Source organism: Arctopsyche grandis, chromosome 12 (genome assembly GCF_051622035.1).
Source record: "Arctopsyche grandis isolate Sample6627 chromosome 12, ASM5162203v2, whole genome shotgun sequence".
NCBI classification, from domain to species: domain Eukaryota; kingdom Metazoa; phylum Arthropoda; class Insecta; order Trichoptera; family Hydropsychidae; genus Arctopsyche; species Arctopsyche grandis.
Genome location: NC_135366.1, coordinates 22,574,393 through 22,590,775, shown reverse-complemented (window position 1 = coordinate 22,590,775; position 16,383 = coordinate 22,574,393). Strand labels below are relative to the sequence as shown.

General features: G+C 35.8%; 1 protein-coding gene across 1 annotated transcript in view; it reads right to left on the bottom strand.

Annotated features, from left to right (window-relative positions):
• Positions 1–4,520: 4,520 nt before the first annotated feature.
• Positions 4,521–16,383, bottom strand: part of dpy (fibrillin-like protein dumpy) — a 220,073-nt gene continuing 208,210 nt past the window's right edge. The window contains 20 exon segments of the mRNA XM_077443110.1: positions 4,521–6,188; positions 6,267–6,456; positions 7,329–7,567; positions 7,640–7,910; positions 7,989–8,227; positions 8,353–8,790; positions 8,873–10,981; positions 11,055–11,240; positions 11,322–11,560; positions 11,613–12,402; positions 12,476–12,673; positions 12,754–12,951; positions 13,466–13,675; positions 13,752–14,105; positions 14,185–14,373; positions 14,462–14,549; positions 14,626–14,816; positions 14,897–15,217; positions 15,324–15,653; positions 16,007–16,327. Of these exon segments, the coding sequence (XP_077299236.1) occupies positions 5,947–6,188; positions 6,267–6,456; positions 7,329–7,567; positions 7,640–7,910; positions 7,989–8,227; positions 8,353–8,790; positions 8,873–10,981; positions 11,055–11,240; positions 11,322–11,560; positions 11,613–12,402; positions 12,476–12,673; positions 12,754–12,951; positions 13,466–13,675; positions 13,752–14,105; positions 14,185–14,373; positions 14,462–14,549; positions 14,626–14,816; positions 14,897–15,217; positions 15,324–15,653; positions 16,007–16,327 (7,343 nt within the window). The 3' untranslated portion in view covers positions 4,521–5,946.

Here is a 16,383-nt window from a genome sequence, read left to right as displayed (position 1 = left end):
TATCACTTCTTTTAATTCGATATTTCCAGAATCTCGGAAAAGCAGAATAAACGTGTTACAGTCAACGGTATTTCTAAATTTTATTAAACGATTAAATCGTTTAGCCAGTTTAAAATATAACGGCTCATATGTACCTATATGTATGTATATATGTATGTACAAGAACCAACCGTGAATACAAAACATCCTCGTGAGGTCTGAATAGAATAGAGAAGAACAAAACTCACTCATACATCACATCAAATTATGAAAATAATGATGAGCGCAGGCTACCAGATAAATAGGTTAAAATAATGCGAGTGTGAAAAATATCACACTCAGGCACGGCAGCAACGATTTTATTAAGAAGTCGGAGAGCTATTGGAATAGGAGCAATCCGATAATAATTAGCAATAGTGATAATAAAAAGTAGCAAAAGTGAGAATCTTGTGTGCCCACGATGATTCATTTGATCACTACTACTACTAGCTAGAAGTACAAAGAGCTTTAGCATTTAAATTGCCAACCACCAAAGACCGTTATATTTATCAAATATATAATATTTGACACTGTCCGAGAATATTATAATATGCCACACTATACTTAAAGTACAGAATTAAAAAAAGTGGCAATTATTAAATAACAATTAATATTATATACATACATATAACTAGTATGGTGTCCGATGAAATATCATCGCATGGATTATGATATATTAAGCTATTAATTAAAAAAAAAAAAAAAAAAATGTATCGGTCCTGTGTTTGATCCGCACGCGGTCGTATTTTTTATTCAAATACCTTTGAAATATATTTATATTTAATTGCTTGATATGAAAAACATATAAACAATATAAACCACCAATAGAAAAATTAATTAATTAAATAAATTTTCAACGGATGGCGCTAAATGCTCGGAGACTTATTGCCCTAGAGTAAATATTAGTAGCGAACAGTATATATAGAATTTTTTTGTTGATCTGTTATTATGTTCGTTTTAGCTGTGACGTACATATGTCGAATCGGAACGACTATAATAGTACGAGCGTTATCGCACACAGATACACACACAGAATAGGTAATATATATGATTGTAAATTGGGAAACGCCTGGGTGTTCCTATTATATATGTTTGTATGTATGTATTAATACGAGCTTAATTGTTTTTAGATTCTACATATATATGTAAAGTCGGTCTCCGTGACGAGCCAGAATGTTAAATTACAGAAAACGCAAATATCGGAAGGCAAAGATCGAAAATCTAAAGATCTTAAGTCGAAAGATCAAAAAAAAATAGTGCGTGGTAAACGGTACATACTCACGTACATACTCACTTAATTTGCGCGAGCAGGATACAACAGGAACAAGAGGAACAGGCTTTTCCTCCCGTATTAATGTGCGCGTGCAGAATACGGGATGAAAAGCCTGTTCCTCTTGTTCCTGTTGTACCCTGCTCGCGCAAATTAAGTGAGTATGTACCGTTTACCATGCACCTTTTTTTTATCTTTCGACTCGAGATCTTTCGATTTTCGATCTTTGCCTTCCGAAATTTGTGTTTTCTGTAATTTAACATTCTGGCTCGTCACGTAGACCCATGTAAAGTACATTTTATCATAGTTGTTTCAAGTAAAAATATTTGAAAAAATAGAACAAGAAAGTCATATATTTTTTCAGTTTAGTTAGCATTTAAGAGATACTAACACTTCTCATTATTTCGTGATAGTTGTTTAATTTCAATGAAATTTCTCTCAATTCATATTCCAGCTCTACACAAAGAGAAAATGTTTGTTCGTTCTTCAATATAAGTTTATTAACTTTGTTAAGGATTTGTACTCGCTGATCGAATTATTCATTTTTTAAATAAATCATTCCATATAATAAAAAAAAAAAAACCATTTCATTGGGAAAATTTTTTCACAGCTAAAATTTTTACTAAGCTGAGAATATACATATGTACATATATACAAACCTTTTCACTATTTAGACTATTTTTATCCACATCTGTTGCAGAATCTAATGCCATCTCTTTTTCAGATTGAGCCCACAGCTCATCTATTTGCAATAAACTGATCAAGAGCAATATTTCCCTTTCTTGCATGGCTTCAATTTTGTTTTTCAAATTCAATATTGTAAAGAATTGCGATTCTTCATCAGCGTCTTCTTCATCGATTACATTTTCCTAAATTCAATAAAAATATGTTCGCATAAATGTGATACAACCATAGATAATAACCAAAGTTATCACTATACTTAAAATATGATTAATGATAACTTATATTATATTATATTAATAATAAAAATGTGTCACTTTTAAAGTAGTAGAAACACCAAATTTTTCAAGCTCGTCTTTGAGTTCTTTTATTATTTCTCGTGCTTTCATCTCTCTCTGCTCGCACTCAATTTTTTGTTGAGACAGCGTACACTCACATTCAGCGACATTTGCCAATATATCACTTAAACATCTGTCGGATTTTGATTTAGTACTAATTGAATCTGCCATGTTTACTTTTAGACGAATGTTCCAATTTTTATTCGATATTGGTTTATCTTATGTGTAAATATCAATGCGAACTTTAATTTCTTTTTAACAAATGGGATATGCGCTGATTGAAAATAAATGAAGCGTATCAAAAAAACAAAAGAATTATCATAGTGTAAATTTTGAATTCAAAGTATTATAGGAGAATTTTAAAACACCACATTTTTTAATAAATATATTGAAAAATATGCTAAAATATTCTAGTCCAATTAATAATATAAAAAATTGATATATGTATGTAGATATGTACATAATTGAATTCTGGTGATGCAATTAAACATTCATTTTGTTCAAGAAAATTCTTGATTTGGCCATGAGCTTAGTATTTCAATCAGGCGCGTAACTACTATGCCGCACGGGGGTGACCGTGAAAAAGTCGAAAATATTCGTTTATCATGCATACATATGAAAAACGGTTAGTATATATCAGTGGCGTACGGCAAAAGTCTCTCTCCCCCGTCGTACATCCTCACTTAATTTGCGCGAGCAGGATACAACAGGAACAAGAGGAACAGGCTTTTCCTCCCGTTTGCTGCGCGCGCACATTAAACAAGGCTGTATGACAAAAAGAGAGATAATTTCACCGCATGCCACTGATATATAATATATATTATATATGCATAGTACCTTTTACCATGCACCCTTTTTTTTATCTTTCGACTTAAGATCTTTGCCTTCCGATATTTGCTTTTTCGACCTTTTCACTTTCGGTCCCGTGAGGTAGACCCGCCACAGGGGCATGCGGTGCATGCGAGCCTTTAAGATTTAGGGATACAAAAAGATTTAAAATTAAAATACTACACATTTTTCAAATAAAAGTCGTAAAAATGTTCTTAAAATTTTTCATAAGACTAATGGAAGCCATAGTTTTATAAGTTTATATTTCTTTGAAGTTTATACTCCAAATTGCTTGTCGGATTTTCACGATTTTGTACTCCTTCTCATTTTAGTTTTCCGTTATGGTACAGAAATAATAATTGTCTGCAATGATCTATAAACCCGACGTTAAATTAAAAAAAATAATCTATATATATAAAAATGAATGTCTGTGTGTGTGTGTCTCGAATAGGCTCCTAAACCACTGAACCGATTACGATGGAACTTTCAGGATTTGTTGTATGCATGTCCGGGAAGATCACTGTGAAAAAAAAATCGCCCAAAAACGGGAACGGAAACGGGAATGAGTTTCATTGCAACGCTATAATTTCAAATGTTTTCGCGTTGCGATCAACGTGTTCGCTTCCTGCGTTTTATCGGCAAATGGGAACGGGAACGAGAACGGGAACGGAAACGAGAACAGGAACGGGAACGGGAATTGCATGCGTTATTGTGGCAAGCAAAAAAAACATTTAAATTGTGCGAGTTAATTATCAATTTAATTTAAAAAATAAAAAAGGGGGGTCTTTTGCTAACATTTATACGCCACTTATTTGAATGATATATAAAATCTGTAGAATTGTCTTAATAAAATCATAATATTTGAGGTGTTTATTAAATACATTACATGTTCACAGCGAATAATAAAATTAAGTGTGAACTGAATACTATACTTTATCATACTAGGCCGCCGAAATGGGCATTTGTTACCAACATTTATGTATATCTTACAAATTATTATCATTGTCCACAATACGTTCGTAAGTCAATAATAAAAAATTAATACCTATTTTACATATTATTTTATAATAGTACCCATTTTATCTCAAAAACTGTTGGTGTTTCAAGTACATATAGTAAATAAATAAAAAAAATATGATATAAAATATGAATATAAAATCATAATGAAAAACCATATACTGAAAAGCATGATAAAAAACGATGATAGCATTTTTTTACTGAAGTGGGGGCCTCAAATTTTAAATGCGCTTGGGGCCCCCCATTTACTTGATCCCCCACTGATAATGATTACATATGCTTTGTAGTATCATATATCAATTAGAATATGGATTTAAATAGGTAAGTGTGTATAATGATAAAGGGATTGAGGAAATAATACAAGAATTATAATTCATTCATATTTTTTTATTATATTACAGAGTATCACAAAAGATGCAAAAAGAGCATGTTATTTTGTTCGACCAAGACCAACAGTAAAATTGATTACAATTTATTAAAACCATTTTGTTGTCGGCTGTTAGGATGTTAAATTTATTTTTGTGTAGTTCACGATAGGAATTTACGAAAATAAAATAAACAGTCTTTTCTGAGACATATTGTGATGAAAATTCAATTTCGATGAAAGAGTATAAAAGCTAATTTACAATTTAGCAATGAAAAGTAATAATCGATGTCTCGCGGAGACTTACAGCGCAACATGTAATACAATTATAAGATTAAAATTCAACAACACATGCTGGATACTGAGGACCGAGTTTATATTTATTAGATTAATAGTTTTAATTTGGGACATTATTATGATCAGTCCTCTTGTATAGCACCAAATAAATTCAGAGAGCTATATCTACTATAAATATTACAAATCTCTTTATACAAAAATAAAATAAAATACATTATTATTTCAATACTATAAAACAATTTTCGACAATGTCTTCCGATGGCTAATTCGTTAAAGCTACTTTATTATATAGTTATTAATGGGAAAGAGCAATATATGGTAAAATTGCAATACGCATATTGAAGAAACAGAAAACAACATTTGGCATATAGAAACCCATCACCTAAAAAAATTACCCACTTAATCATGACACTAATGCAGGAGCCAAAGTCACAAGTTAAAATACTTAATAACTAATTTTGTAATCTTTGGTGGAGCAGTTTCTTTTTTTTTTTTTCTCCTCTTCTAAGTGCAAATATGTTTTCATTGAATAATTTCAAAGTGCCAAAGACCAAAAGTATAAACCAAATTGAGCGTTATAGTATATATACAAACGTTGGAAATTATTTAAAATGTAAGGACGCTCCTGCTACGCAAATAATTATCCAAATAAAAAAGCCAACGGAAGAGATGTCATCCACAAAACACATCAGGAACCGGTATCTATCTACAATCTTGACTATATGGCGGTTTCTGGAGTGTTTCCTAAGACTTTTCTACAAAAGTACAAAAGCAATTAATTACCTACAGTAAGAGCACCAATATTGCACGAATTTATTGCATTATATTTTCGTTGTGCAATAAAAAGGATCTCATTTTTTTTTTATTTAAAATTAGTTTCGTAGAATATTTTTTCGTCAATATGAAATGAAATTAAAGCGGTCGAGTTATTTCAATAGCATTTCAATTCTCGAACAGATTAGGAATAAATCGTCTTCTTTCTAAATTTATATATATATATATATATAACTTGATCACATAATACATACATAAATACATATATAAAAACACGTACGGCAGTGTAAGATTATAGGCAGTCAGTGTATTCGTTTCATTTTATATAAATATGACTTATTTTGTTTTTCTTAACATAATCAATTATCGGGTGTTAATGTACGATAATCGGAATTGGGCGCCGGCTGCACAAAGAGCGGGTTGGGGAATTCTGGAGGATGCGGCAGAGGCGCTGGTGGTATACGAGAGCGTCTCCATCCTAGAAGCCAACATGATACAGCGGCAGCTACGGCCACCAAAGCTAACAATGCGGTCAATGCGAGTGCTACAACTAACCACACCAATGACACGCATATGTCGGTATTACGTTCACTCGAAGGAGCTGTAAATAAAAACAAAAGTATATGAAAACGAGGAACATTCTAAATGAGCTAAAAAATGTGTTATATATAAACACTACCTTCAGTCGGATCAGATATTCTGGCTGGATCTCGTTTCTCGAATGTTAGAATGGCGTTTGACTCGATGGTGATCTCTTCACGAAGTTGACCATCAAGAGGTGAATCGTTAAGAGCGAGATCTGTTTTGTTAACAGGTTGAGTAATGGCTCGTTTTTTACGACCGAATGCATCATATCCACGACAGTTGACCTATAATGACAATCAAAAATTAGTATTGAATGCCAAAATTCGGAACATACATAGTATGGAAGAACATATAAAAAAAGCGAAAGCAACTTGTAAAAAAAGTGAGAATTGACGAGACTCTCTGAAAGGTGTTTAAAAATTGGCGAAGTAAGACTTATAGAATAAAATAAACCGTAAAAATGTTAAATTATGGCTTAAACTTTAACCCTTTGCCTGCGACAATACATAAATATAGCGAACAAGCCCTGTACGCGACACCTTTTTCGCGAATTTGGCAATCGAGTTTTCGACCTTAAATACAAATTTTAATATTTACTCAAGTAACCAGATATGTTAATTAACACAAAGTATTATTTTAAACAGTAAAATACGTAATATATCTCGTAGTTTTGGCTTAATTGTCAAATAATCATTCTTCATACAATTGAGACGTATCGTCGCCATTGTTCAACAGACGTGACGTCACATAAACGAGGTATCAGTATGGTTCCACAAAAAACTAATTTTGACTGGTATATATTCGTTTTAAGCAAATTGAATACATGGCATTCAACTCTCAGTAATATATTCAACCGATTTTGAACCTTAAAACAGTTGAAATACGCGCATATAAGGCTCAAAATCCCGTGCAAAGTTCAGAAATTCTATGGAAGACAGCCGCGCTCAGAATTGTCGCGCAAAGCTCCCATAGAAGACGGCCGTGGGCAAACGGTTAAAAGATCATCCATAAAATATCAAAATGGTATCTAAGAAATGGTACATATGTAGGAGATGAGATTTAAAAAGACTTAGACGGATTGTCTTTCAAAGGGCATGTTTTTTTTGAATAAGCATTCAGAATGGGATAAATAAGTTTTAAATCAGAATAAACTCACAGGTTGACATTTTCCGAAGCAAACTCTTATATTGCATTGGAATCTGATGTTGTCGCTGCTAGGGAATTTGAAAGCATTAAAACTGGCTAGGAGAGATTGCATATCACTGCTTCGTTCCCATTCTCCGAATATTGTGGGATCTGTAGCACATCCATTCTCATCCGTTACTATATATTCGTTTTCTACATTATCTTCTTGAGTTTTAGCAACGCAACTTCTAGCAAATCCTCCGTAAATAGCTTTATAACAAAAATAAATATTAGTACGAAAAAAATAATAATTTTCATTAAATTAGAAAAAAAAGTGCTTACTGGATGGTTGTACATCTACTTGTAACATTAGGTTATCCCCAATCTCTGCAGAGTTGATCTCTTGTCCCGAATTCGTGACAATTCTCATCGAGCATGTGGGAGGAGGTCCAGTGTTGGCGATGGTTCCAGCGGTTGTTAACATGGATACATTGAAGCCTAACGTTACGTTTTGTTCTCCGGTTTGGTAGACGCATTTTATGTGGTACGCTTGTGCTTTGTATGTCACCAATTTGGGATGTTTCTGAATGACGAGCACGAAGCTTGCTTGACCCTGAAACGAAAGTTCATATTATAAAAATCATATATGTAAATGGTTTTTAAGTGAATAATGTAAACGTTGGATAATTACATTGATGTGAACTAGTCCACATTCGCCGAAATGAACTTTAAAGGTTTCTGTACGATGGGGAGAGTCAGCTGGTAGTGTTACCACTCGTCGGCACCTTGCTTCTTTGCTGTGACCTTTGACGTAAAGTACTCCATTGAAGCCACTTTCAGTAATGTGGATTTCAACACTGACACCATCAGCTAGACATCCGACTACCATATCAGGTCGAGGGAAATCGGTGCGGAAGGGTGATGTATGATCTGTAAATATAATACATAATATAAAATATTACACGTAATACAGAATTTTCAAATTATACTTTTGAATAAGTATGATTGATTCAGAAGAAGGTATTTATTTTATTTTTTCAAAAATTTAAACTTACTGCAATAAACTTCTGGATTTCCGGTATAGCCGGTAATACATTGGCATACTGCAATATGATTGGTGGCATTGCACAAAGCATTGACGCCACATCGTTTAAGATTGCATGGATCATCACACATCTCCGTCTCTTTGTTACAATATCTGTGATCAGGACAGTCTTCATCGTTGTGACATTCTGGTTCATTTTCCCTGACGCAATTTCCTTTCACGTCAATTCTATAACCGTACTCAACTGGACAGACGCAATTGCCTCTTTCGTCAATGATCATTCCTCGTTCTAAATCACAGACACAGTGTCCTCTTTCGTCGATCTTAAGTCCTTTCTCAGATGAGCAAGGAGCGCAGTTTCCATTGTCGTTTAATGCTGATCCAGGTGGGCATACGCAATTTCCAAAATCGTCTAGCACGAAACCTTTGTCGACACGACACATCAATACTAAAATAAATAATATCATTAGTATAAAACATTCATTTAAAATTTTAATATGTATGTACATGCATAGGAATAAGTTAATTACATTTATCGCATTGAACTGCTGCATTTCCTTGATATCCTGGCAGGCATTCGCATATCATCGTTCTAACAGGAAGGGTATCCAAAACTTTGCATAGAGCATTCACACCACATGGTTTAGTTTCGGTGCAAGGATTGACACATTCTCCACTGAAGCACGCCGTTCCTGATGGACAATCGTAGTCTTCTTTGCATCTCGGTTCAATTTCTTTACTGCATCCAATAGTTACATCTCCTGACATTCCAGGTGGACAGGAACAGGCAGCTTTGTGATTGTACACTTTGCATTGTAAGGGATGTTCGCAAGGGTTCAATGCGGTGCAAGGGTCTTCACACTTACTATTGATACAAGCTCTATTAGAAGGACATTCAGTGTCAGTTCGGCAACCGACTAGGACGCAAGCAATGTTAGGATTGCCCATGTATCCTGGTGGACATTCGCATATGGCCCGGTGATTTATGCCGTAGCATTCTGCCAATGTGCCGCAGGATGAACCATCAGCTGCGCATACTAACATACATTGCCTATTGACGCAAGTGTGTTGTCCTGAGCAGTCAGAGTCGTGGCGACAGCCAGTTTGGACACACTCAATGTCTGGGTTTCCATCATAGCCTTGTTTACACGAGCAGACTGGTTTGTGATTTTTGATTCTGCAGTCTGCATTGGAGCCACAGTTACAAGGGTTCCTACAAATGCTGTTGATGCATGATGTTGTTGGAGAGCAGTCGTCGTCAGTGATACAGCCGCCAATGGTAGCAATTGGAGTAGTAGGTTTACAAACACCACTTCCGCTGGAGACATATCCACTTGGACATTTGCAGATCATTGTACGCACTGGCAATGATGGTACAACTTCGCACTCGGCTGGTCTTGTGCATGGTGTAAGGACGGTGCATGGGTTTTGACATTTTTCATTCAGACAAGCGAGCCTTGATGGACAATCGCCGTCTTCTATACACTCTGGTACAGGTTCCGCTCTGCATTCTATGTATGGATTTCCTATCATTCCTATAGAACATTTACAAATTGGAATATGATTTTGCACTCTGCACTCGGCTTGTTTCGAGCATGGGTTTTCATATACGCATGGATTGATACACTGTCCATTGATGCATTGCCTGTCAGATGGACATTGACTATTACTTTGACAGCCTACAACGTAACAGCGTTCGTGAGGGTTTCCTCTGTACCCACTGAAACATTTGCAAGATGCTTGATTTTCATAGACGTAGCATTCAGCATTAACTCCACAAGGATCGTTTACTAGACATGGGTTGACACAATTTCCATTGATGCAAGCTTTGCCAGAATCACATTCTGAATCAATTCTGCAGCCAACTGTTCGGCATGCAATATTTGGATTTCCTTCATAACCTACTTCACAAGAACAGATTGGCCTGTGATTTTGAACAAAGCATGAGGAGTGTAAGCCGCAATCGCAAGGATTTCTACATATTCTGTTTATGCACGATTCGTGAGAAGGACACTCATCGTCCACGGTACATCCAGGTGGAGTTGGAAGAACAATAGCTTTACATTCACCCGCTTGGTTTGGCACCCATCCCTCGGGGCACGAACATATCATCGTTCTCACTGGTACACTGTCGAAAACTGTGCATCTAGCGGTGCTCGCGCAAGGTGATAATTCTTTGCATGGATTGACGCATATATTTCTGATGCAGGCCAATTGAGATGGACATTCATAATCCAATTTACACTCTGGTTCGTCGTTAATAGGTATGCGTTCGCAGAATGACATCGGATTTCCGTTTGGTAAGTTTTCGGGGCATTTGCAATTAGGTGCATGATTTTGTACGAAGCAAATAGCGTTTTGAGCGCATGGTACGTCTGAACTTGAACATGGATTTATGCATCTGTTGTTTTGGCAAGCTCTGTTGTTTGGACAATCGCTGTTTGCGCGACATTCCACCCTATCGCAACGATCGTAAGGATTTCCAATAAAACCAGCGGGGCATTTGCAAGCAGAACGGTGATTATTTCCATAACATTCGGCGCGTATGGAGCAAGGATTGTCTAGAAGGCATGGATTAACACATTCTCCGTTGTAACATTGTTTGGTGCTATCACACTCATAGTCAGATTGACAACCAGCTGCAAAATATTAAGTAAATTTAATATTGAGAATTATAAATGTTTTCAAAAATATCTTGAGGAAATTACTTACATTTGATGCAACCAGCTTGAGGATTTCCAGAATATCCAGGTTTGCAGAAGCAAATTGGATAATGGTTCTTAACTGTACATTCAGAGTTTGGACCACAATTGCAAGGATTGATACACAATGCATTGATACAAGATTCGGAGAGAGGACATTCAGAATTAGATGTGCAACCTAATGTGATGGCGAATGCTGAAAAAATGAAATTATATAAATAAATGTGCTGTTAAGAAATCGAATTATATAATATTACATAAATTAAAAAATAATTACGTGGTATGCATTCAGTTCTGGGATCCCCAATGTAACCAGGTGGACATTTGCAAACTGGTTCGTGATTTTGGATGTGACAGAATGCTCCCCTTGCACAAGGATTACCGATGATGCAAGGATTAATACATAATTCATTTTTACAAGATTTTTCTAATGGACATTCGTCGTTCTTATAACATTCCGGTTGATGTGCGATAGAAGGTATCTTTGGCACTGAAAGCGTAATGAAAATATATAATCTATATCTTGAATGTAAGAAAAAGTATTATGAATATAATTAGAAATAAAAACTTACTGTTGGTGCATTCAATGTGAGGGTTTCCAACATATCCTGGAGCACACGAACATACGCCTCGGTGAAGTGAAGGCGAGCATTGTGCATTTATACCGCATACATCAACCTTACAGGCCTCGACGCAAGATCCTCGAATACACTTCTCAGGATCTGCACAGTTGGAATCGTCAGTGCATTGCGATATTGCTGGAGTTATCGGAAGACAACCACCATTGTGATCGATGAACGTATCTACGGGACATTCACAAATTACGGTCCTCAAAGGTAGTGAATCCAAAACCCGACAGCTCTGTCCTCTGGAACAGACGTTGGGGAGTGTGCAAGGATTTTGGCAACGTGCGTTGATGCAAGCATACATCGATGGGCAATCAGCATCCACGGTACATTCAGGTGCAGGATGTGTTTCTTTCACAGCTGAACATTCTACATAAGGATTTCCAATCATTCCAGCAGGGCAAATACACTTGGCTTGATGTTCTCTACCAATGCAAGTTGCACTGTCAGCACAGGTGTCATCTTCACAAACAGGTCTGCAGACTCGGTTGAGTCTATCGCACGCTTCAAAGTCGGCACAGTCTTCGTTATATTGGCAGATGACTGATACGCAAGACGTGAATGGATCACCTTGAGTGCCCAAAGGACACACGCATTGTGCTCTGTGAGATTGAATGATGCATTCAGCTCCACGTCCGCATAATTTGTTCTCTCCGTTGAGGCAAGGATTCAAACAGTTTTCGTTAATACACGCCTTGTCGAATGGACAATCAGTATCCGAGTTACATTCAGCTGTAAGAATATATTAAATGATTTCCTATTTCGTTAATGTAAATGTAAACAATAATTAAAGAATTATGCATACGTTTGAAGCATTGGGTTTGAGGATTTCCAGCCCATCCATTAGGACAATAACATAGTGGTCTATGTTGAGCCGTACGGCATTCTGCATACAATCCGCATGGATTAGACGCAGCACATGGATCTTGACAACGTAAATTGGAGCATGATTTGTCAGTTGAGCAATCAGAGTCTGACGTACATTCTGGTAATGTTTGTGGAACTGAAAGTATAAACGAAGGTGTGTAATAGTAGTGTTAATTTATAAAGATTTCATCAGACAGAGATATGAATAGTAAATACCTGGATAGCAGTTGATTTGAGGATTGCCAATGAGATTGCCTGGACATTTGCAAGAAGCCTTGTGGTTGGTCGCTTGGCATTCAGCGTTAGAAGCACAAGGATTTCCAAGTGCGCAAGGATTGACGCAAATTCTATTTAGACAAGCTTCCGTCTGTTGGCATTGATCATTGCTAGTGCAACCGATATCCTTTTGCGGTGCTGAAAAATTTAAAAACATCGATAAAAAAAGTAAAAAATAAATCCTATTACTAAGAATACAAATAAAAGTGTGTTGCTGTAATAAACATCTACAAATTCATGAAACACTGAAAAAAAATGAAAAATAAAAAAAAATCCTGAAAAAATGATCACATAATTAATATATGTATCACTTTATTTACAATAGTGGAAGAAAATTTTATACAAAATATACAAATAATAATTGAAATATATATTTGTAGGAAATGGTCTGTGATATTTACAAAACATTTTTATACAAATATGTGCTTTTAAAACCGAAATTACCATAATTCCATGTAATAAAACATACCTATCTAGGCATTCGTAATCCGACGACTACAATACTATCTGCATTGAAAAAATGAATTTAAATACTACATATATTAACAAAGCTTCATATTATATGTAAAATGAGTTCAAGATCAATAGTTTCTCATTAATGACCAAATATCATGAAATGTTATAGTTTGAAAACAAAATTATTTTCAAATACCTAGTTTGCATTCAACATCAGCATCCCCGACGTATCCAATAGGGCAAAGACAAGCCATGGTACGTAAAGGTAAGGTGTCTACGACTGAGCATTCGGCATTTTTACCGCATGGACTTGTTTCTAAGCATGGGTTTTTACAGACTCCACTGAAGCAAGCAAGCTTACTAGCGCAATCTGCATCCATCCTACACTGTGGTGGTGGTTGGGAAACTGTAATCGAAAAATATTTATTATATTCGTAGTCCTTCAAACGGATTTGAATGGATTTTTTTTAAAGTATCTTTACCTTTTTGGCATGATAAATTGGGGTTTCCAGAATAGCCAGGTGGGCAGCGACAAGTAGCTTGGTGATTGTTTACTATGCAATCAGCATCTGGTGCGCAATTGCATGGAGTTTGGCAGCGTTCATCTCTGCATGCCAAGTTGTATAAGCATTCGTTATCGGTAACACATTCTGGGCGCTGGCATCTTACTAAAGCATCGCCTTTGAAGGATTCTGGACAGTAACAACGTGCTTTATGGTTAGGATCTGCACTGCACAGTGCATTCAAGCCACACTGGGTGAATTGACATGGGTCCACACATTCTTTGTTAATGCAAGCTTGTCGAGCAGGACATTCTTGATCACTTCGACAACCGACTGCAAAATATGAGATTTTATATTAGCTTTTAACGTTTCCTTTGAATAAATTGTCAAAATATTAAAATTCACTACATACTTTCATAGCATATAACATTTGCATTTCCAGTGTAGCCATCATGGCATGTGCATAAGGGTCGATGAAGTTGAACTCTGCATGCTGCATTCTGTCCACAAATATTCGAAGTGCAAGGATCTCGGCATTGCTGATTTATGCAAGCTTTGTCATTTGAACAATCGTTGTTTTCTAAGCATTCTGGTTTTGGAACTGATAAATAAAACAAATATATACAGTAAAAAAAACCATTAATGAAATAAAAATAAATGAGTTATTTATACAATTAACAGGAACATACCTGGTGCTTTAACTTCATAAGAACATTTGACTAATGGAGATCCTGTGTATTCTGGTGGACACACGCATACAGGTTTATGATTTACGACCTGAAAAATATTAATTATTTAATAATATTATACATACACATAAAAAGTATTTAAAATTATAAGCATTAATATTTACCTGACACAAAGCATTTATTCCACATGCCGAATCGCAAGGATCAGTACACCTCTGAGAGAAGCAAGCTCTATTTCTCGGACAATCTTGATTGATAATACACTCCGGGTAAGTACAAGAAGGAACTCCGTTAATGACTCGGCATTGTCCATTTGGTCCGCATGGATTTGGATTACATGGATCGATTGGATCAGCTAAACGATAAATAAAAACAGTGAATAAATATTATACCATTTATAAATGTGATTAAAGATGTGTATTAGGATTGTCTTACCTGGTCGTTCTTTACATTCGATAAATGGATTTCCAAGCAACGGTGCTGGACATGAACAAATGGGACTGTGGTTGATGGTTTGGCATTGGGCACTATATCCGCAAACACCAGGACAAGGATCGACGCATTTTGTTTGGATGCACGCTTTGTCTCTGGGGCAATCGGATGAAATAGTACATTCGGGTTTACAACCACTTCCCATAGGCGAACCATAAAAACCAGGCAGGCATTCACATGCAGCGTTTGAATTTACCCGACGACATACAGTGTTTAGTCCACAAGGAGATGGATTGCATGGGTCTCTTTCACCAACAGGTTCCACTGAAAAAAAAGATCAAATATTTTATAAGCGCACATGTTATGGTTAATATATACATACATATAGTATTTACATATATAAATATTATAATTAGTTAGGAAAAAATACCTCTTATTGGAATGATGAGACATTGTCTGAAAGCGTCTCCTGTTGTACCACCAGGACATGAGCAAATGGGTATGTGGTTAGTTACAGTACATAAAGCACTGACACCACAAGTTCCAGGACATGGGTCTTTACATTTGTTCCCAATGCAAGCCATTGACATCGGACAATCCGAGCTTACCAGACATTCTGGTCGACAACCTTCATAAGGATTGCCATGGTATTCCAGCAAACATTCGCAGACAGCATGTGAATTTTCTACCTGACAACGAGCATTTGGACCACATGGAGATGGGTAGCACGGATTTTGAGGGTCAGGCTTTACAGGTGGTTCTGAAACATTATAATAAGAAGAATTAATATTCAATAGCTTGAAAACAAATTAAAAACAATAACCCAGCCACCAAAAGCAAAAATTTATATACACAAAACAAATAAAATCATACAATACTATAAAATTTAAGAAAAAATATTGATCCATAAGTCAAAGTATATTGAATAAAAATATTTAGTCATATTTGCTCATTTTCAAATTGATAAATACACATATGCACGTTTGTATGTACAAGATCTTAATTTCCTTAATAGTATGAAGCGAAGCCGTATTGATAAAATGTAATAAATATATGAAGTTCATGCCAAACATCACATAAATATTACATTTGGTATTGAAGGAAGACACTTACTGGGCATACAATATCTGAATGGATCTCCAATATAATCGGGTGGGCAAGAACAAATCGGAACATGATGAATAACAGTACATTTAGCGTTAAGGGCACATGAACCGGGGCACGGATCCCCACATTTTTGACTCATACAAGCCAATTCTAATGGACATTCAGAATTGGTAACGCATTCCGGTCGACAGTTCGGGGGAGAACCAACAAAACCAACTAAACAAGAACAAGCTGGGACATCGTTTGATGGTGTACACTGAGAGTTTGGACCACAAGGTGATGGATTACAAGGGTCATAAGGTTCTTCAACTGGTCTGGGTTTTGGAGCTGTAAATTTAAAATGTCATTAAATAATTCATAAAAATATTCGAAACATTTCGACG